The sequence below is a fragment of the Salminus brasiliensis genome, chromosome 2 (assembly GCF_030463535.1).
Source record: "Salminus brasiliensis chromosome 2, fSalBra1.hap2, whole genome shotgun sequence".
Classification (NCBI taxonomy): Eukaryota; Metazoa; Chordata; class Actinopteri; order Characiformes; family Bryconidae; genus Salminus; species Salminus brasiliensis.
In genome coordinates, this window is record NC_132879.1 from 49,024,726 (window position 1) to 49,048,868 (window position 24,143).

Here is a 24,143-nt window from a genome sequence, read left to right on the forward strand (position 1 = left end):
ACTTACTCACATTTATAGATGCTTTATAAGTCCTGAGGCCTTTCACCTGAGGAGTGACTTCTAGGCCACAGTGCAGAAGCACTGCTGCATTATAATGACTACATGAGTTATTAAATGTTTTGAGTAATTTCAAACCAAGCATCCAGTTTATTGACAGTTTATTAATACCATAACAAGCACAAGTTCATTCTCAGTTGAGTTAGAATGGACAAAAATGTGTCAGATCAGTGACTATAAACCTGGTGTGATATTTGTCTCTGCATGCTGGTTCTAGCATCTCCAGAACCTCTGTCCTGGGCTTTACACACACAGCTACATCAAGCTGTCATTAAGAATAGAGTGAAAAGTGAAAAAACTGCCAGTAACTGGCAACCTGGTGGACAGAAACAGCATGTAGATCAGAAAGGTCAAAGGTCAAAGTTGTGCAAACGGACACAGATCACATCCAGACACATCACATCTGAGCTCAACACTGCAGTGCAGAAAGACACAAGCAGCAGGTTCATAGCACTGACTGTATCTATATGATTACATGTGGTCAGCGGTGCTTAGAGCCACCTGCAGTCATTCCCACACTACAGATCCAACATCATGTAGAATCCATTCTAAGACCAATTCATTATGTCCTGAAAGCCACAGGAGGAGGAATGTGCTACAGTACAGCTCTGTATATCTGAGAGATCACAGGAGAGATGTTGGAAGACCATCAGTAACCTCAGCAGGTCAGTAAAGAGACAGAGGGGCTTCACAGGCCTGAATATAGACATTAGAAATGCTCTGCTGCCATCTAGTGGAGAATAAAGAGAACTGCAGCAACTGATGCATAATGCTTCTGCACAGCAGAAATAAAGACTAAAAAATATTACAGTGTTACAGAATATTATCATTAAAACAAGATTATTATTATTATTATTATTATTTATAATAATATTATACTTATTTAATTAAATGATTGTGTTATTTGTCCTAACATTGTGCGTGTGTGAGAGAGAGAGAAAGTGTGCTGGGAGGGGCTTTATCAGTGTATGGATCAGCTCTCTGCAGGTGCAGCATTAAAGCTGTAATACACTGGAGTGTTTCCTCTCTCTGAAGTCAGTCTCCTGTATGTTGGTGGGTTTCCTCTCCTCACACACACACACACACACTCCTCTAGAGAGGGAGGTGGGGTTGTGTTGATCAGCGCTGACGCTCTTTTGATAAATATGGAGAAAGAAAAAAATGCCTCCTCTGATTTGTCACTGAAAATGTTTGATGGTTTCCTCTCCTCTTTCTAATAAGGTCATAGTGAGTGTGATTGGCGGCTGTGGGGTCTCTCTCTCTCTCTCTCTCTCTCTCTCTCTCTCTCTCTCAGTGTCTTCAGTCTCTCTGGGGGAGTGGAGGTGAAGCTTGTTCTGCTGCTGAGTTGAACGGAGTGTGTGCAGGTCAGAGAGAGATGGACAGCTGTGTGCTTCTCATTCTTCTGTCCTCCACGATCACACTCTCCACAGCTGGTAAGTGAACTCCCACCATCAAAAAATCAAAAAGATGAAAAAAGTACTTTTTTTGTGTGTTTTATTGTAATTTTTAGTAAATATAATATTAAAATATATCTCTAAAAATAAAATACAAAAAGATGAAATATAGATAATTTGATAATTTCTCACTCTGGTGCTTACTGTTTTACTGTGTCAATAAATGTCAGTCGCACATTGCGCTGTATCAGAAGCTCTCCCTTTCTTTACAGCTCAGTAAAGTTAGTTTACATCAGTTTTTTCTCAAGCGACGATTAAATTCCATTTTTAATATTTAAAGTTAAAGTCCGGTTTATACTGACCAGAACAGCTGAATATTTCATCTTCACAAGATCAGACCTAACCTAAGATGTTTTTTTTTGTTTTTTTTTATCAAATTGAAATAAGTCCATTAGTAAACACAGTGAACTTCATCAGCATGAAATTCTTATTAAATTAAGACTCGAAATTCTGTAGAATAACTTCAGTCTGACAGACCCTCCTGAAAATGTTCCTCATTTATCTTTACAGTAAAGAAGACTACAGTCGTGTCTCTCTCTAGTACTTACTCATACCTCCCTATTAAATGTATACACACATCATCCTGCTAAAAGACATGAACTGAAAGACAGAGATTGTGTTAAAGTAAACGAAGCTCTGCTTAGTGTCGTAACTTTCCAGTGACCTAAAAAAGACAATAAGCTCAATACTACAATATTAAAATTAGTAACTAATGTGGGGAAAAAGATCTTCCAACTGCTCACTGCTCTGATCTCTCCTGTCTGATCAGATACTAATACTGATACAATGTCTTGTTCTAAAAGTGGGAGAATATATTTGAACACCCCCCCCACCCCCCTTCATGTTTCTGATGTGATGTCATCCAGTAAAGCATCCAGTGAAGACACACTATCCAGTAATCTTCTCCTTTTCTAATCTATCAGCTGACCAAGGAACAGGTCATACAGTGAAATCTGACATTCCTCTAAACTACTCCATCATTTTGGTGTCATTTCTGTCCAGTCTCCACACAATCCAGACAATCTCAGGACCCAGAATCACTCACTGGAGGTTTGGCTGTGTGTGACTGGTTGCTGTAACACTTGAGAGGATGAAAGTTGTTGGTGTTTTATCTGTTGATCAAATGCTGTTTCTACACTATACTGAATTTACTGCATCCTCACCTCTCTGTTGTTTAGGCAGTGTGAGGTTGGAGAATGGTGGCAGTCGCTGTGCTGGGAGAGTGGAGGTGTTTCATGATGATCAGTGGGGAACAGTGTGTAGAGATAGATGGGATAAGAGTGATGCTGGAGTGGTGTGTAGAGAGCTGGGCTGTGGGAAGGCTGTAGAGGCAGTTACAAATGTTCAGTTTGGACCAGGATCAGGACCAATCTGGATGGATGATGTGCGCTGTAGTGGATCAGAATCTACACTGAAGAACTGTAGATCAAATGGATGGGGTGAACATAACTGTGGTCATGGTGAAGATGCTGGAGTCATCTGTTCAGGTAAAGTGCACTCAGTCATCACATCCTGAATAACTGTTTACATTTTTCCAGGATCTTCACACCAGATTCATTTAAATTAATGGTTTGAGTGTAAATTAGTGCTGAATATGTTTCTACTTTGAGCCAATAATATATAAACACCACTAGTTTTCAATTAAGCAGCAGACTGACTAACACTCCTCACAACACAGTGCAGTTCCCTCACTGCTCAACACAGGATCCTCTCCTGAATCTGAGGATGAACATTAGTCAGAAAGAGTGAAAGAAGAGGTAGTTCAGTTACTTCCCCTGCATGTGTCCATGTTCCATATTTAAAAACATAATTTATTGTAAAAATATTAATCCTCACAATACTTCCAACTTTTAACCAGTAAAAAAAGTTACACATGTATCCATAACACTGTTCAGAAAAATCAAATACAGTAGAAACAATAGATACTGTAAAAACAGTAAATCCAGCAATAAAACATTAATAATGATCTCAAACCAAAAACAAACTTAAGTCTTAAAGTCTAATATTGATAAACCCTCCAATACATGCTTTAGCAGAGGAGTTCTATGTAGTATTGTCCTGCGGGTTAGGCCAGACACAGAGGGATGAACACGGGCAGAGATGGGTCCAATGCAGGTCATTTATTAACACTCAAACACACAAAGAGCCAAAACAAAGCAAATGAAGCCGCAGCTACCGGCACAACCCTGAACACAACACAAACGAGACAAACCAAAGGGCGAAATCAAACAGACCTGAGACCGGGGGGTTACTTGGGGGACCAGCTACTTGGCAAGAGTCTAGAGGGGGTCTATCTTGGTAGAGAGCGCGAGCGCTCGGTCAGGTGGTCTGCTCGCGAACGTGGACGAAGAGCCGAAGCTGTCCTAAACGCACCGCGAGCCGAATCAGGAGCCGAATCAGGAACCTCTCGCTACCTCAAGATCCCAAACTTGCAATTCTCGGCAAGAAGCTCAGCGTCGAAGCTCCTTAAGTACCCCAGCCTCAGGTGAACCGCATGAACACGAAACGAGTCACTGAAGCAAAACAACGAACCAAACAGGAACCAAGCGAGGAGGAAGTCCTTATATGGGCCTGTGGGCGGGGGCTCGGAATCGCCCCGGGAGAGGGCGCTATACAGAGGAGCTGACAAGTATCTATGCAGAATTATACTTCTTTTTATATTATTATATACAATGTTATAGTATTATATAATTTTATATTATTAATATATTTTTTGTTTAGTTTTTACATTGAATATTCTCCAATATATAAACCAAAAAGTTTGCAGATAGAAATGCCCCACTGCAAGGAACGTTCCTAATTAATTAATTACCCTTAATTATTTACCATATTAATATTTACAATATAGATCTTGCTATAATTATCAAACACGTTTAGACAAACATTCCTAAAAAGCTGCAAAACACATTAAGGAATCTATTGAAAGGATCTAGCAAGTCTTTAGTGGCATAACAGCTCAGAATTTCACCCTTTCTCATCCACTGTGGGCTAGACTGTGGGGCGTTGTTTAAACCTTATGGTATAAAATAAAAGTCTAAATTTGTCATTAAACCAAAGCTAATTCTAGTCTGTAAGAGTGAAAGCACTGGGATCTGAGTTTCACTGCAAAGCAAATCACTTCAGTCATAGAGGTGTGGTCACTGTAAGGTCGAGTCGTTAACATTCTGCTGCTGTTCAGGTCACTTCAGTCACTTCAGGAGTAGATCAGCTGCTTATCTCGATCAGTTTTCTCCAAGCCTGACTGTCATACATACACAGGGTTCAGCTCTGTGATCAGTTCAACAGCTCAGGACTGCTTTCTGAATAAAACAGCAGCAGCAGCAGCAGCTCCAAACATGCAGAGCTGAAGGAGATTCTGAGTCTCTGTGAAACACAGTTTCTTACGCTCTGATGGAATCGTGTGAGCAACCATGTGGGATATCAAAGTAAAGACATAGTAGAAGCCTAGCAGCCATGTGTGACACCACAGCAATCCCTTGGCAACCAATGTAAATGGCATATCAACCACCTAGCAACTGCCTAGCAATTGTTAGACATGGCATACCAACTAGTCAGCAGTACCATACCAACCAAATAACAACCATCTAGAAACATCCAAGCAACCATCTGAGACAGCAATCACAACTGCATTGCACTCATCTGGGACACCACAATACTTGCTTAACAACAACATTGTAATCACTTAGCATGACATAGAAACCACATAGACCATAGACACTGCTCAGCAAAAGCAGAGTAATTACTTGGAACAGCATGGTAACTACATAGCGACCACCCAGGCAGCATATCAACCTCCTAGCAACAGAAGAGCAACCATCTTGCACACAGTGGCAGCTGCTTAGTAACAGCATAACAACCGCCTGGGATACCATAGCAACTGCTTAGTAATGGCATAGCAACCGCCTGGGATACCATAGCAACCACTCAGAACAGCATAGGAACTAAAACGCCACACCATCGTCCTCGTGCCGAAGAAGTCCACGGTGTCCTGCCTCAATGAATACCGTTCCATTGCTCTCACGTCATTATGAAGGGCTTCGAGAGGCTAGTCATGAGGAAGACCCCACTGCCCTCTTCATTGGACCCCCTGCCATTTGCATATCGTCCAAACCGCTCCACGGACAGTGCCATCACCACCACCCTTCATCTCTCCCTTACCCACCTGGAGAAGAAGGACACCTATGTCAGAATGCTGTTCATAGACTTCAGTTCAGCATTCAACACCATCATCCCACAGAATCTCACCAGGAAGTTAAGCTTGCTGGGCCTCAACACCCCCCTCTGCAACTGGATCCTGGACTTCCTGACGGGGAGGTCCCAGTTAGTCCAGTTCGGGGACAGCACCTCCAGCACCATCACAATGAACACTGGGGCACCCCAGGGCAGTGTACTGAGTCCTCTGCTGTTCACCCTGCTGACTCATGACTGGGTTGTGAAACACAGTTCTAACAGCATCATAAAGTTTGCAGATGACACAACTGTGCTGGGTCTCATCATACAGTCAGCATACAGAGCGGAGGTGCAGCAGCTGACAGACTGGTGTACAGTTAACAACCTTCACTGGAATGTGGACAAGACCAAGGAAATGGTTGTTGACTTCAGGAAAACAAGACACGGCCACTCTCCGCTCAACATCACCGGCTCCTCTGAGGAGATCGTTAAGAGCATCAAGTTCCTTGGTGTCCACTTAGCGGAGAACCTCACCTGGTCCCTGAACACCAGCTCTACAGGCAAGAAAGCCCAGCAGCGTCTCTACTTCCTCCGGAAGCTGAGAAAGGCCCGTTTCCCTCCACCCATCCCTCACCCTCTTCTATAGCGGGACCATAGAGAGCATCCTGAGCAGCTGCATCACTGCCTGGTTTGGGACCTGCACAGCCTCTGACCGCAAGACCCTCCAACATATTGTGAGGACAGCTGAGAGGATCATCGGAGTCTCTCTCCCCTCTGTCATGGACATTTACACTGCCCGCTGCATCCGCAAAGCAACCAGCATTGTGGATGATTCCACCCACCCTTCACACAGGCTGTTCTCCCTCCTGCCATCAGGAAGAAGGTCCTGCAGCATCCGGTCCAACACGACCAGACTCTGCAATAGCTTTTTCCCCCAAGCCATCAGACTTCTCAACTCAACTCAACTTCTGAACTGATGTCTTTTCTGTTACATGCTCTCTCTCTCTCTCTCTCTCTCTCTCTCTCTCTCTCTCTCTCTCTCTCTCTCTCTCTCTAACTTTTTACCCCAGATAAAATGGGAAGCTTTTTTTGCACAAAGCATTTGCACTAATAACTTTACTACCTCAGTGGACTCAATATATATTACACACTGCATATTATGGACACTGCTGCCAATTATTTATTATTCTCTGTCTGTACTGTGTTGTGTTGTCTGTCCACACTTGTTTGTGTTGCACTTGTGTTTTGTATGCACTGTCTATGTTGCACCATGGTCCTGGAGGAACATTGTTTCGTTTCACTGTGTACTCTGTATGTAGTTGAAATGACAATAAAACCCACTTGACTTGACTTGACTTGACTTGAGATCATATAGACCTCTTTTACATCAGCGGTTCTGAAACAGGAATTCATGACAGAATCTCTGTACAGTATTACAGTAAAAAGAAGTGAGCTGATAATAATCTTCCCCTGAGAAAAGCTTATTAAGCTTATTAAGAAAAGGTGTTGATCAGCTACTTCACCTGCATGCATCCACATTCTTTGTTGTAATTGTTCTGATAAAATATGAATTCCCACAATACTTCTAAGCTTTTTTACCTGTGAAGTTGCACATCTGTGCACATGTATCCACTACAGTCTTGAGGAAATACAGTAAATACAGTAAATAGTGATAAAACAAGAAAATAATAGTCTTTTACCTTTAGAAATACATCTCTTTTATCTCCAAATGAAATCCTTCTAAAATAGGTTTACCAGATAAATTCTATGGAGTCGTTAAATGATACTTTGTTTTCCTTTTTATTATTTTCCAGTTTTCCCATTGAATGTTAGATCTTAGATATAGAGGACCAAAAAGCTTGCAGCACAAAATGTCACCAAGAACATTCCTAATACATGTATTACACGATTAATTAATATAATATAATCAATGTAAACGCGATTAATGATTCATTTTCCAATATTAATATTCCCAACAAAGACTTTACCACAAATATCAAACAAGCATTACTAAAAAACATGAACACACATTTGTGTTGTGTTTGAAGTGAATGTATTTGAAGGATCCTGCAAACAGAACTGTGTCAAAAACTGCAGAGACTGAGAATTTCAGTCTTCCCCGGCTGCCGGCTAGACTGTGGCTGCAGCTGTTGTTCAGAGCTTGTGGTATGAAGTAAAAGAGTAAATATGCCAAATAAATAAATATACCAAAGCTAACTCTGCCAGAGTTAAAGACTTGGTGTCTGAGAGCATCTCGAGAATCTGTGTAAATATGGATTCACTATTCACTTTTAACTCTGTGAAGGAAATCACCTCACTCAGAGAACTGTGGTCACTGTGTGAGGAAATGTCTTTAACATGCTGCTGCTGTTTAGGTCTGCATTCATTAATAATAATCATTAATAATTAATAATAATAATGCTGTTATTGTATATTAGATTATTATTAAAAAAATAATTATAGTGTGAAGTGTTATGTTCATGTTTTCTTGTAGAAAAAATATTTTGTTTCTGCAACAAAAAAAGAGAATGTAATTCAAATACACACACAGGTCACAGGAAGTCCAGACTTACTGGTGGTCCTCATCTGTGCTCTGGGAGAGTAGAGATGCTTACTGTGAAGACCTGGGTCACAGTGTGTGATGCTGACTTTGACCATCAGGACGCAGAGGTTGTGTGTCGAGAGCTGGGCTGTGGGCTTCCTGTGGAGGTGCTGGGAGCAGCTGCTTTTGGCAGAGGGGAGAGTGAGGTGTGGTCAGAGGAGCTTCAGTGTAGAGGGGAGGAATCTGACATTACTCTCTGTCCAATATCATCTTCACACAAAAACTCAAATTGCTCCCAAAACAGCAGTGTGGCACTCATTTGTTCCGGTCAGTGTGAATATGTGATTTTCAATAAAATAAATATTGTACTGTGTTTGGTCTGTACTATAGTGTCTATAATTTACAGGTGAATGAGAAGTTAGTTGTTTTTGACCTTTATTTTACATGTGATCTGTTCTGTGCTTTTTCACTAAGCTTTTGAGCAATTTGTTGACACACAGGCGCACAACTGGTGAACGGCTTGGACTCCTGTTCTGGTCGAGTGGAGCTCCAGTACCTCAGTGAGTGGGGCACAGTGTGTGATGTAAGTTGGGATATGAGAGCTGCCAGTGTCCTCTGTGGTCAGCTGAAGTGTGGGAGTGCTGTGGCTGTGTTGGGGTCAGACTGGTTTGGGGAGGGGAGTGGCCGGATCTGGGCTGATGTGTTTGATTGTCAGGGGAACGAAACACACCTCTCAAAATGTCCCATTTCATCATGGAGTCGAACTGCATGCTCTCATAAACAGGATGTTGGAGTCATCTGCAATGGTGAGATCTAAAATTGCAGTAATATGAGTAACTAAAAGTTAATGATCCCTCAATTTTAACCAACTGATGTTTTTCTTTTCAGGTTCTTTTCTGGCGTTTCATGAGGGGCGAGTGCGGTTGTCTGGAGGGAAGGAGTGTGAGGGGGAGGTGGAGGTGTACTTCAGGCAGGACTGGGGGAGAGTTCTGCTTGACTCCTGGAGTGAGTCTGAGGCCTCTGTGGTCTGCAGACAGCTGGGCTGTGGTTTTCTACACAGCATCTCCAGCTCCTCTTCATCCAGTTCTGAACACAGCTACATGTGTGTGAAGGGTTTTAACTGCTCTGGGAGTGAAGCTCATCTGGGGAACTGCAGCAGTGCACCAGCAGTCACTTGCAGCTCCAGAGAACAGCTGTACATCACCTGCTCTGGTGAGTGTTAACACACATAAAGGCTGAAAACTAATGTGACATCTGATCTAATTAAATATAATCTAAAAATAATTAATTAATGTAATTCTTATAATCAGAAGAGAATCTAAGACAATCATGTTTCAGAATTATATTTTGTGCTAAAACTACCTCTGCTTGTGTGTATGTATAAATGCATGTATTTGTGGGTGTCGGCCTAAATGCAGCCATCAGGCTGGTTGGTTCTGGGGGAGACTGTGCAGGAAGGCTGGAGGTTTTCTACAGCGGCTCATGGGGGACAGTGAGTGATGACTTGTGGGATATTAAGGATGCGCAGGTGGTCTGCAGACAGCTACAGTGTGGAGTGGCCCTCAGTGCTGTGGTACCAGCCCGGTTTAGAACTGGAACTGGACCCATATGGCTAAATGAGGTGGAGTGTAAGGGGAATGAGACGTCTCTGTGGAACTGCAGATATCATCTGTGTGGAGAGGGTGAATGTGGACACAAGGACGACATAGGAGTCTTGTGCTCAGGTAAAAATTGACAGTCAGTGCTAATGTAGCATATTTCAGTTATTTGTACAAAAATGTACAGTATACATTAAATGAAAAATGAGGACACTAAGATGGTTACAAATCATTTGTATTTGAATTGCTATTCTACAGTCCAGTGGATATGATGAAAGATAATATATAATTAATATTTTATGGAAAAAGGAGCACATTCATGTCATATAAGTTTAAAATCTCAAGACATGTCCAAAGTAAAGTCTTCTTTCTCCCACCAGAGTTTAAAGAGATCAGACTCACTGAGGGCTGTAAGGGGAATCTGGAGGTGTTCTACAATGGAACCTGGGGGAATGTGTGTGTAAATGGGATGGATGAAGAAACAGTAAGTTTGATCTGTCAGTAGCTGAACTGTGGAAGAACTGGCAGTGACTCCTCGACCAAAGCAAGAGTGGAATCAGCTCCTAACTGGCTGGATGATGTGAAATGTAGGAAACATGACTCCACTCTCTGGCAGTGTCCATCCTCGCCCTGGGGACAGAACACATGTAATAATAACAATGAAGTGGCTCAGATTACCTGCTCAGGTAGATTATTCCGTTCCACAGTTTTTGATCTTTTTTGCCATTGCAGGAAATATTCTATAACATGTGCATTTAATTTACTGACATAGATCTGTAGGTCAATTTGTTCTGTGACTACTGTATTTTCTTTCTACAGAAGATGGAAATCCACAACATTCTCATCGAGCATGCTTTCTATCCCCAGAACAGAAAAAGTGCTCAAGTAAACCAATCATTTTTACACTTCTAAAGGAATGACATAAAATGCAGTGTCACAGTGAAAAGCATCCCTTTATAATTCTAAACTTTTAAGCCAAACACAATTATCAAAATTCCACATGTACTGGAAAATGAATGTATGTGGCTATATATGTATGAAAAAGAACATGAAAATGGCAGCTTCACTTTAGTCATGGTCAAATGGTCAAGAACAGTCAAGGGTGCTTTTGTTCACTATGGCAGGATGTAAAAGTGTGTAATGTCGATGATAAGCAGTAAAGATAAATGCACTGCTGTTGCAGACCCTTTGTTGTGCATCTCACCCTGAGCCCACCAACAAACATAGAAAATTGTCTATGTAGAATTTAATTGCTGTAGATTGCTGTGGGTTTAGTATCCAGACTGGTTAGTCAGTGTTTGTGTCTTTTCATGTGTGGTGTTCATGATGTAGATCACCAGCACCTCAGACTGAGCGGAGGAAAGGGAAGCTGCTCTGGGATGCTAGAGGTGTTTCATAATGCTGAATGGGGGTCTATCTGTGCTGATTGGTGGGACATGGAGGATGCTCAGGTGGTCTGCAGGCAGCTGGGCTGTGGTCCTGCGCTGAGTGCAGATCAGCAGACTGGTGGAGGGACTATCTGGATGAACAAAGTGAAGTGTAAAGGGAATGAGATTCACCTGTGGGACTGTGGGACACCTCATTCCCTGAAGAACCACACTGACTGCTCCTACAGGGCTGGAGTCACCTGTGCAGGTCAGAGGAGCCGTCTGACTCCAATATAAACACTTTTACTAAATCATATTAAAATCAACAGATTATAATTATTCTGTTTTTACAGACAGATCTGTGCCTACGACTATAACAACCACCATCTCCACCACCACCGGTACCCTTTTCACCTCTTAAGTCATTTTTCTAAATGTTTGTGAATAGATTGTTCAGATCTACACAGTTCTGTGTTTTTATTTCCAATTTGTCTCACAGTAAGGAGAACAACCCCTCCTCCACAAACTCTTCTACCAGCAGTTCCCTACATCTATCCAGTGTCTCTCCTGGTGCTGGGAACGGTGCTCTTCCTGGCCTTAGTGCTTCTGGTTGTGCTGTTTAACCAGAACAGAGTGTTCAGGAGAGGTAGGGAGATTCAGAGATCATCTACAATCCACTTTCTGTACATTCTCTAAACACCATCAGTCCTTCAGTCTGTCATCAGTCTTCTCTTCTACTGAACTGACTCCATGTTTCTCTCTGTCTCTCTCACAGTGCTCTCTAAGAGGAGGCAGAAGACTCTGCCTGAGGACATCTATGAGGAGATCGACCCCAGATACATCACCAACAGAAATTACTCGACTCAGCGGAGTGAGTGTTCTGTGTGCACACATCACATTTGTACAGCTATTACCAGTTTAACCTGAATACCAAATTCTAACCGCAGGTGTGTGTGTGTTTGTTCATGCTTGCTTGTGTATATGATGGGATGTATCAAAGGGAAACTGGTGTAAGCAGGGGGAGGGATGTTTGTGAGGGAATGAATGTGTGATGGTTAGAATTAGAAAGAGTGAGTGTGTGTGTGTTCATAAACTTAACAAGCTAGTCCAAGCTAGAACCACTACTGCTAGTCAGTGAGTGAGTGAGTGAGTAACTAGTGAGTCAGTAAGTGAGTCAGTTACTGAGTCATTTAGTGAGTGAGTGAGTCAGTTAGTGAGTCAGTTAGTGAGTCAGTTAGTGAGTGAGTGAATAACCTCAGAGGAATCGAGAAGTGACTGGCAGTCAGTGAGGGTTAAAGCTTGTGTCTGTTGAGTTCATCTACTGACTGAAGTCCAGTATTCAGCTCAGTTCACACTGATCTCAGCACTCAGAGGCTTGTGGGAGGATCTGCTTTCTGATCAGGTTTCATGACTGTTCTGATCTCCTCCAACAGGACGGATCCTCTCTGAAGAACAACATTCAGGATATGAGGACGTGGATGAGGAGTTTATATCAGGTAAGGGGATCTATCTGTGTGTGTGTGTGTGTGTGTTTGTGTGTGTGTGTGTGTGTGTGTGTGTGTGTGTTTGTGTTTGTGTTTGTTTGTGTTATGTTGAACAATAAGAAATTAGATTATTAAATAATTACTACAATTAATATAATTGATTAAATCTACAGTTAAACACAGTCAAATTGGGCAATTAAGGGAAAAATTGTGATGAATTGTTCATTATTATTTATTTTTATTATAATTGGACAGTGTAATTACAATGTACAATGTAAAGAACAGCTGACAGATCGTGTTAAAAGTGAGGAAATTGAGATACACGGTTTGGAACTGAGGCGCGGGGCTGATTTACACAGAAACCAACCTGCCTCGCGCTAAAAGTCTCATCATCCATTGCAGCACTTCTTTAACATTACAGTCTCATCACACTAAAGAGCGCACGTGTCAGTAAGGAAGGGGAAACGCTCCTGCGTTACGTTCACGGGGACAGAGAGCACACTGTTCCTCCTATTGTTTTACGCAGTTTTTATGTGTCTGAGTTTACCTGTAAAATACATAAATGCACGAGTTTCACTGTGATGAATTGAAATGTGTCGATTTTTGGAACATTTTTATTTATTATATTAATGTTTAATTCATAATCAAAATCAAGTTGCCTTACATGTACATTCATCTAAATGTAGTTTAAGAATGCAGAAATGTACTGAATAAATAATATAGTCTCTTTTAAAAAGAACAAATTAATATCATTTGTAATTATTGGCATAATACTTAAATAAACAGAACAGGGGCAGGCATGACAATACAGTTCTGTTTACAATAAAATAAGAACAATTATTTTCTTCTTTTCCATAAAATTAAGATATTTTACAGTGTGACACAATTTATAGTTTTTCCACTGAAATTAAAACAGAATATTTCATTTTATGTTTTTGTCCGTTTTTGTTTGGCAGCGTTTCCTTACAGACATTTTAAATTACAAATAATATAAATATTAGTATGGACATAAACCTTTATATAATTAGCTGCATGTTTAATTACAGGTGATTATTTTAATTGTGAAATTTAAATTGTGAATGAAAGTATTGTATCTGTTCTTTAAAATAATAAATAAATGTAATTTGTAATTATTGTCATAATTCTCTAAATATCAGTTGTTTGTTAATTTACAGATAATGTACATTTACCTGGTTCTGTTAACAATAACACAATTCTACTGCTTTATTAATTTTTCTACAAAATAAGAATTTCTTCTTGTTAAAAGTGAAGAAATTAAGATACAAGGTTTTGAATTGAAGCGCGGAGCAGATCTACACAGAAACCAGAGCAGCTCTAACCGACCTGCCTCGCGCTGAAAGTCTCATCACTCATTTGTAGCTTTTTAACATTACAGTCTCAACACACCAAACACTCACACACACACACACACTAAACACTCACACACACTGAACACTCACACACACACTAAACACTCACACACACTAAACACTCACACACACTGAACACTCACACACACTAAACACTCACACACACTGAACACTCACACACACACTAAACACTCACACACACTAAACACTCACACACACTAAACACACACACTAAACACTCACACACACTGAACACTCACACATACACTAAACACTCACACACACTAAACACTCACACACACTGAACACTCACACACACTAAACACTCACACACACTGAACACTCACACACACACTAAACACTCACACACACTAAACACTCACACACACTAAACACACACACACACTAAACACTCACAGACACTAAAAACGCATACACACTAAACACTCACAGACACTAAAAACTCATACACACTAAACACTCACACACACTAAACACTCACACACACACTAAACACACACACACACTAAACACTCACAGACACTAAAAACGCATACACACTAAACACTCACAGACACTAAAAACTCATACACACTAAACACTCACACACACTAAACACTCACACACACACTAAACACACACACACACTAAACACTCACACACACTAAACACTCACACACACTAAACACTCACAGACACTAAAAACTCATACACACTAAACACTCACACACACTAAACACTCACACACACTAAACACACACACACACACTAAACACTCACACACACTAAACACTCACAGACACTAAAAACTCATATACACTAAACACTCACACACACTAAACACTCACACACACACTAAACACTCACACACTAAACACTCACACTAAACACTCACACACACTAAACACTCACACACACACTGAACACTCACACTCACTAAAGAGCGCACTGTCAGTAAGGTAGGGGATCTTGTGTGATCTACAGGAGTGTGTTTTTATTTAGTTTAAAATGTAGATGAAGATCCTAAATAAAACTAACAGCGGTGTTACTGCACTCTTCTCATGTGCACCAAAAGACTCCCGCTACGCTGAACTGTGTAAGAGGACAGGGACCCCACTGCCCACCCTTGTGTTTTACGCAGTTTGTGCGCTTTTACGCATCCCTGTGTTTTAACCACTCTGTGTGTTTATGTATCCGTGTTTACCAGTAAAATCCATAAATAGATGAGGTTTGCGGTGGTGAAGGGAACTGTGCCGATTTTTGGAACATTTTTATTGATTATATTAATGTTGAATTCAAACACCTACATCTTACATCTACATTAATCTAAAAGTAATTTACTAAAGCAGAAACGTCCTGAATAAATAATATAGTCTCCCTCCTTTAATAATAATCATCATAAAAATAATAAATGAATATAATGTGTAATTATTGTGATAATACTTTCAAATAGCAGTTGGGTTGTTAATTTAAAGATAGTGTCTGTACATGTACCCAGTTCTGTTTACAATATAATAAGAAAATTACTTTTCCCCATAAAATGAGGATTTTTTACAGTGTGACCCAGTGTAAAGAAAAACTGCCAGATCATGTGAAAGTGAAAACATTGAGATACAATTAATCAGATCTGAGTTGTGGAGCCGTGGTTGCTTTTCTCTACAGCTGTTGTATTTCAGTCTGTGCGCTCTCTGGTGCATTTACACACAGGGTGGGGGTTTAGGTTTGTGCTGCGGGTTTATGAGTTTTGGGAGGTTTTTACGCACCGGGAGCAAAACAAGGAAAAAGGTGAAGTTCACTCAACGATAAATGTCCTTTTTACATGTTGATACATTTGTAGACACATGCTGCACCACCTGCAGCGCTTCACCACCTGCAGCGCTTCACCACCTGCAGCGCTACTAATCTGGCCAGTACTACCTTTACCCAAGGTTCCCCATCATATTTAAATTACTCGAGATTTCTATATTATGTTTATTTAAACTTATCTGTCAAAATTGAGCACATCTGTTTAGGTCTATTCAGCTTTAGCTATCCTTTAGGAACAGAGGACAATTAGTCTAGAACAAAGTGGCAGCTCCCATCTATTTTCTATTGGTCGACAAAGGAACAATACCTGCCTCATATTGTGACAGATAGAATATGTATCATAAACATTATGATCTCTCTCTAATATCTCATGATATTGTTTATGCTAGTTGAAGTACCAACTGCTTTAAGATGTGCTGGTTGATGTAACGTGTGCCAGCTGTCTGAGGATATGTCGGTTGATGTTCCAGTGGCTTTATCATGTGTCTTTTGATCTGCTGGCTACTTTACTTAGAATGCTGCTCAAGATCTTCAGGATAAGATGATAAGATACGCCCATGTTTCACAGAGACACAGCGCATTAGAGCAGCTAGCAGTGATGATTTCATTGACAGTTGCTGCTTTAGATCCATGAGGTCGTATGTTTAACAGCCCTAGTTTTATACAGGAGCTGCTGATGCTCTGAAAACCTGATGATTCAGTGCTGATCTTAATGAGGAAATACATGACTGCTCTGATCTCCTCTAACAGGAAGTATCCTCTCTGAAGAACAGCGTTCAGGATATGATGATGTGGATGAGGAGCATCTCTCAGGTCAGAGGTCTTATGATCCAGGTTGAGTTTCTGTGCTTTTCTAGTAACATGTGCTGCTCTTTGTCTTTAACAGTGAGTCTAGTTTGTTTCACTGTTTAAAGATTTGACTGATCTTTAGATCTGAAGATGTTTGAAGTGTCTTAATCTCTTAAACTTGGTTCCAGGCTTCCATTCTTCATTCCTCTAATTCAATAATAACTCAGTTTCCACTGTTTTCTGCGATCTAATGAGTTTTGTTTTTTGTTTATTTTAAATATTTTATAATAATTTCTAAATGTAATTAAAACTTATAAACTTTCTTCTTTTTTTCAGAAAAGTCTCAGACTGGAGTAAAGACTGAATATTATGATGATGTCATCACCAGTGATCTGATAAGTGAGTTCCTTTATTAATGAATCTCCTGATTTGATTTTACATTAAACTACAGTGTAAAAATCTGATGCCCTGGTTATAAAGACAGTCTGCTTTTCTTTGATTTAGGTGATGCAGAAAAAGAGGACCTAGGAGAGAACTATGATGATGTCATCACTGCTGGACAGATCACTGATACTGAAGCAGGTGTGTTTCTGTTTTGGGGTTTAAGTTCAGACAGAAGCAGAAATTAAGCAGAGATTAAAATATGATAAAATTATAAGAATTAAATACATTTCTAAATGTAATAGATCGTTTGACGTGACTTCTTCAGTTAGTGCTCAAGTAAAGACTTTTAATGGTGGGACAGATTTAGGACAGCTTCCCAATCAAGCCGAGGTTCAGATTGCTTCAGCATTTGCGAAATGTTCAGTTAAGAAGCTTAACAGCCTGACCGGCTCTTCACCACTCACTAAGCCCCACTACTAGACAACTGTTTCAATTGAAGAAGCTTCTGAGCACAATGCGTCAAATATGAGGTTTTAATGGAAAAGGTGCAGAAATACCCAGTTCAATTCTAATGGTTTTCTAGTGTGCAGTTGAAGACGTATTTGAAGGCACATCATGCTCTCTCAGTCTCTCAGCAGTCTAAACAGCTCTAAAAGACGTTAGGTTTATTTTCAGAGACCCCTGATCATTTACACTATGGAGATTTTTCAGGGGGTCCTAATGGTTAATTAGTGGGTTATACGTTGCCTTGTTCAGCGGTTATATCTGAAACACCTGGGAAACACAGTGTCCTAAAAACCTGGTTTAGATGTTTTAAATATCTCTGTTTTATTTTAGAGAACATTGATGAGAGTTATGATGATGTCATCAGTGGTGATCAGAGGTCAGCTGATGTAACAGGTATGACTGTAATGTAACAGTACTGTAATCTCCAGCATGAACACAGTCACTGATGATACTGATGCTGATTTAATGAGCTTTCTCTCTACATTCTGACAGAAGACGTGTCAGATAACTATGATGATGCAGTTCCCACTGAACCAAACTCCACCATTAAAACCAGTAAGATTTTATTAATGTAGAGAAACCATTACAAACTTCTACAATCTGAATCTTTCTTATTCTTATATCTGATCTTCTCATGTTGCTGCAGTGGACACACCAGTGGACACACTAGAGGACACACCAGAGGACACACTAGAGGACACACCAGCGGACACACCAGTGGACTATGATGATGTCATCATTGCTGAACAGGATGTAGGAGTGAAAGGTGAGAGACTGATCATGTGTTCGCTGCTACATTACAGATGTGTGGAGGGTGGATTAAGTGATAGGAATAAAAGGTGGATTAAGGGATTTAAATGAAGAGCAGCACAGTGTGGAGAAGAAGAGCAAAATGTTTGAACAAGCAAACCTTGGGTTGAACTGGGTTTTCTAAATCCTCTCCCACATCATTCTATTCTAGTGATGTTTTGATGAACAGTGAGAAAAACCTCTGATAATAAAGTGTTGTTGTGAGACGCTGCTCTCCACTCATTAAAAATGACTCTTTCCTTTTACAGATTATGAGGATGTGAAGGAGGAGCCTCAGACTGAGCTGAATCATGTGACTGAGAGACCACAGCCGCTGTCCTTCTTCAGAAAATTACATACAAACCTCTTCAGACGCAACAAATAATTTCATTATAGATTAAATTATAATCATTTCATTATAGATTAAATTATAGATCATTTCATTATAGATTAAATTATAGATCATTTCATTATAGATCACAGTTCATTCATTCAAACTGTTTTACACTTTAGTTTACTTTACTTTTTATCTTTATGAAAACATTTCATATCTTATGTGAGTTAATTAGTTTAAGTGTAATTAGTTAATTATTCTTTATTTAAAGTCTCATTAGAAGAGTTTAGATAATTATCCATTTGCTACCATAAAAGCTGCAGATTAGTCTAGATGAGGGCTGTGACTGTTTTCCAGTAAAGGGCTGTTCGTCATTTCTGAGGGTAAAGTAGTGAAATATGTTCTGGTGAGAAATAATTGGTTAAAGCTGCTCCTCAGTTCAACCCCTGATGATCAGAGAGACAGCTTTCTATTTTCAGTGCTGCAGTGCTGAAATCAGGCAGCTTTTTATTCTTATTAATAAAACATTTATAGAAGAGAAGTGAATGATCTGTTATTGTGTTAAACTGATGAAAAGAGCACTTCTACAATGATCTGGTGATGATATTCTTATAATTATTAGATCATATCCAAATAATCACAATAATAAGTTAATTAAATAATAAATAAATATAAGGCTCGCGGTCGCAATGCATCTTTAAAAAACAGCAACTGTAAAAGAATATAGTAAAGTTTTGTAAATGTACTGGTGTACATTTTTACAGAGTAAATTATTTTTACAATGTTTTTTCTGACTATTTTAACCATCATTAAACTATTCTTATAAAACTGAAGAATTTGTCCTTGAATAAATTTGACTCTTTATTACAAAATTATGTTTGCATTTGTTTGATTTCCAGCCTTTTTCCTCGCGCTACACGCAGGGTTTGTGTTTTCCACTCGTTTTTAAACCCACCCCTTTAAGCCCCCTTCTGTCGGTCGTGTTCATGAAGCTGCAGATCCTCCGAGTCGCGACGCGGCGGCCTGGGTTCAATTCCCGCGAGACTTTCTTCAGTCTTCAGCTTCACTCTGAGATCAGCTGATCTGCACTGGGGCCGATGGTCACGTGGTTGTGGAAGCTCGAACCCCGCTCTAGGTGATCACCCCATATATTATTATTATTATTATTAATAATATTATTTTAGTATTTACATGTTTTATTACAGATAAATATTGCAGATTTACTTCATTTAGGAAAGTCATGCTGGCTAGGCGAGACAAGGGAACACTCGCAGGGACAGAGCAATGCAAGAATATAGTCTTTAATAATAAAACCAAACAAACAACAAAACGAGCAGCAAAGTACAGGGTCCAATAAACAGAAACAGAAACAAACAGGTGAAAACTGAACTGGGGCTAAACCTGGAAGACCACCTGAGTCTGGAGCGCAGCCCGGGAGCAAAGCGAGAATGGACAAATCAAACAGAGGGAGGAAGACTAGAACTCAAAGAAACCAATGAAACTATCTAGCAAACAAAACCTCAGCCCAAAACCGCGCTCGTCAGGCGCTGAGAAACTTACTGGACTAGAGTGCCCAGAGAACCGGACACCAAAACTCAGTGGAGACCAGCCGGTGACCCGGACAGCGACCTCCTTCTGACCGTGAAACCGCTCCGATAGAGCATCCACGACCGAAACCTGTAGACTCTCCTAGAAGCCTCCTGACCGTGAAGACAACCTCACAGCTGGGCATCGCAAGAGTAATTCTGGGCGCCGAGGCCTCTGCGTTTGCTCCTTCTGTGCTCCCTGTGCTCTCAGGTGAAACGAATCAGAGCTAAACAGAAAACATGGCGTCTTACTGCGACCGCTGTCAACATAAAAGTCCTTAGTGAGAAAAACAACGGAGGAACAGAAAGTACATGAACACTGAAACCAACCCAACATCGACTGAAAAGTCCCAAGGAGCCTGTGGACCTTGAATTGGTGAATTGGTCTTAGATGGGCTGACAGAAAGCTGAAAAATACTGGCGTAAAACTTAAAATAACAGCTGGTTTCTTCATTTAAAGAGAAAAATTGTGTATAGAATTATTTAAAAAAGAAAACTACTAATTTTAAATTCTAAAAAAGGAGGGGTAGATTAGTCCACTGAAAAACCTCATGCAGCTGCTTGAACAGTGCGGGACAGCCCATGTAGCAACAGTCACAGCTTTGCTAAATGACATTTTCACCCTGATCTCAGAAATAGATGGAAACGATGCTCACACTGAGGGAGCTGAGCTCAGATATCAGTATCAATACTGAACAGATCCTGAGATGAGTTTGAAAACTTACAGTACAAATAAATAAACAAACAAATAAATTACAGTACAAATAAATAAACAAATAAATTACAGTATAAATAAACAAACAAACAAATAAATTACAGTACAAATAAATAAATAAACAAATAAATTACAGTACAAATAAATAAACAAATAAATTACAGTACAAATAAATAAACAAACTAATAAATTACAGTACAAATAAATAAATAAACAAATAAATTACAGTACAAATAAATAAACAAATAAATTACAGTATAAATAAATAAACAAACTAATAAATTACAGTACAAATAAATAAATAAACAAATAAATTACAGTACAAATAAATAAACAAATAAATTACAGTACAAATAAATAAATAAACAAATTAATTACAGTTCAAATAAATAAACAAACAAATTACAGTACAAATAAATAAACAAACAAATAAATTACAGTACAAATAAATAAACAAATAAATTACAGTACAAATAAATAAACAAACTAATAAATTACAGTACAAATAAATAAATAAACAAATAAATTACAGTACAAATAAATAAACAAATAAATTACAGTATAAATAAATAAACAAACAAATAAATTACAGTACAAATAACTAAATAAACAAATAAATTACAGTCCAAATAAACAAATACATTACAGTCCAAATAATCAAATAAATTACAGTACAAATAAATAAACAAACAAATAAATTACAGTACAAATAAACAAATAAATTACAGTACAAATAAATATATAAACAAATAAATTACAGTACAAATAAATAAACAAACAAATAAATTACAGTACAAATAAACAAATAAATTACAGTACAAATAAATAAATATAGCTCATATTATGAATTAAAAATATTCTGCTTTGTCGTTTAATAATGAACATGAGTTCTTTCAGTAATGAGGATTAGAAAAGTTGAAGGAAAATAACTGAACTAATGTAGTGATGAGATATAGTTAATAATAACCAGATATCATTCAAAGTTTTTAGACACAGAGTGAACACTGCGTCAGAGACTGAGACTAGGGCTGTGTCCCAAACCACACAGCACCATAGTAAACAGGGTAAACAGTATATAAAAATACACCACCATTACAGTGGGGCAAAAAAGTATTTAGTCAAGTGTGTCCAAGTTCTCCTACTTAGAAAGATGAGAGAGGTCTGTAATTTTATCATAGGTACACTTCAACTATGAGAGACAAAATGAGTAAAAAATACAGGCAATCACAAGCTGAGTTGCATCCCAAGAACACCATACCTACTGTGAAGCATGTAAGAAGCATTTCAAGGTCCCGGAGTGGCCTAGCCAGTCTCCAGACCTCAACCCCATAGAAAATGTGTGGAGGGAGTTGAAAGTCTGTTTTGCTCGCCGCCAGCCCCAAAACATCACTGCTCTAGAGGAGATCTGCATGCAGGAATGGGCCAAAATACCAACTACAGTGTATTTCAGTCAATAACTGTGTATGAAAAATAAAGGGCACTAAAATGATCCCTACATATGTCGCCCAACTCAGAGTGTGTGTGTTGCTTTTGACGTCGCTGTAAGAAAAGAACATAGGAAATCATTTTTACTAATAAGAGAAACAAATGATCAGTGAAATAATTGTGTTAAAAGCAGTGTTTTATATAAATGACACTGTGTGTACTTCTTAAATACACTCTGAGCCACACTGATCTACAGTACAACAGAAATAGTCCTGAAATATGTCACTTTACATGTAATAAATATCAAATACATTATAAATAAATGATTATTAAATAATTAAATATTATGTATTTATAAAATACAATTATTTACAAATAAAAGGCAATTTATTTATTTATTCTAATTATAAATGAAAATTTTTTTTTCACAAAACTGTTTGAGATGCACTCAGGTCCACATAAATGAGTTTGAACAATTTTATTCTGAGCTCCCCCTACAGTCAGGAAGTGTAACTACAAATGAATTCACCCCCCAAAAAGGCTGAAGGCCCAGTGTTGCCATGACACTTGTGTCCATGATGAGTGTGTGTGAACTTCAAACCACAACTGTGTGTAGATGTTTTACATTTCATAACTGTCCTGTTATTATTATTACAATTATTATTATTATTATTATTATTATTACTATATGATGATGATGATGATGATGATGAATATTATTATTATTAGTAGTAGTAGTAGTAGCAGTAGTAGTTTGGTACACTATTTCCAATATGACTCATATTTAATTAATAAATGTACAATTCTAATGTATCCATCACAAATATCCACTTACTCACATTTATAGATGCTTTAATAGTCCTGGGGCCTTTCACCTGAGGAGTGACTTCTAGGCCACAGTGCAGAAGCACTGCTGCATTATAATGATGACATGAGTTATTAAATGTTTTGAGTAATTTCAAACCAAGCATCCAGTTTATTGACAGCTTATTAACACCATAACAAGCACAAGTTCATTCTCAGTTGAGTTAGAATGGACAAAAATGTGTCAGATCAGTGACTATAAACCTGGTGTGATATTTGTCTCTGCATGCTGGTTCTAGATCTCCAGAACCTCTGTCCTGGGCTTTACACACACAGCCACATCAAGCTGTCATTAAGAATAGAGTGAAAAGTGAAAAAACTACCAGTAACTGGCAACCTGGTGGACAGAAACAGCGTGTAGATCAGAAAGGTCAAAGGTCAAAGTTGTGCAAACAGACACAGATCACCTCCAGACACATCACATCTGAGCTCAACACTGCAGTGCAGAAAGACACAAGCAGCAGGTTCATAGCACTGACTGTATCTATATGATTACATGTGGTCAGCGGTGCTTAGAGCCACCTGCAGTCATTCCCACACTACAGATCCAACATCATGTAGAATCCATTCTAAGACCAATTCATTATGTCCTGAAAGCCACAGGAGGAGGAATGTGCTCCAATACAGCTCTGTATATTTGAGAGATCACAGGAGAGATGTTGGAAGACCATCAGTAACCTCAGCAGGTCAGTAAAGAGACAGAGGGGCTTCACAGGCCTGAATATAGACATTAGAAATGTTCTGCTTCCATCTAGTGGAGAATAAAGAGAACTGCAGCAACTGATGCATAATGCTTCTGTACAGCAGAAATAAAGACTAAAAAATATTACAGTGTTACAGAATATTATCATTAAAATATGATTATTATTATTATACTTATTTAATTAAATTATTAATGTGTT

The 24,143-nt window shown here is 39.0% G+C and overlaps 1 protein-coding gene across 1 annotated transcript in view; it reads left to right on the forward strand.

Moving 5' to 3' along the window:
* The first annotated feature begins 1,432 nt into the window (after positions 1 to 1,432).
* Positions 1,433 to 24,143, forward strand: part of LOC140549708 (uncharacterized) — a 91,715-nt gene continuing 69,004 nt past the window's right edge. The window contains 13 exon segments of the mRNA XM_072673457.1: positions 1,433 to 1,490; positions 2,690 to 3,003; positions 8,244 to 8,556; positions 8,706 to 9,029; positions 9,112 to 9,435; positions 9,642 to 9,947; positions 10,202 to 10,507; positions 10,641 to 10,706; positions 11,154 to 11,456; positions 11,637 to 11,834; positions 11,964 to 12,059; positions 12,622 to 12,684; positions 18,021 to 18,083. Coding sequence (XP_072529558.1) covers positions 1,433 to 1,490; positions 2,690 to 3,003; positions 8,244 to 8,556; positions 8,706 to 9,029; positions 9,112 to 9,435; positions 9,642 to 9,947; positions 10,202 to 10,507; positions 10,641 to 10,706; positions 11,154 to 11,456; positions 11,637 to 11,834; positions 11,964 to 12,059; positions 12,622 to 12,684; positions 18,021 to 18,083 — 2,734 coding nt within the window.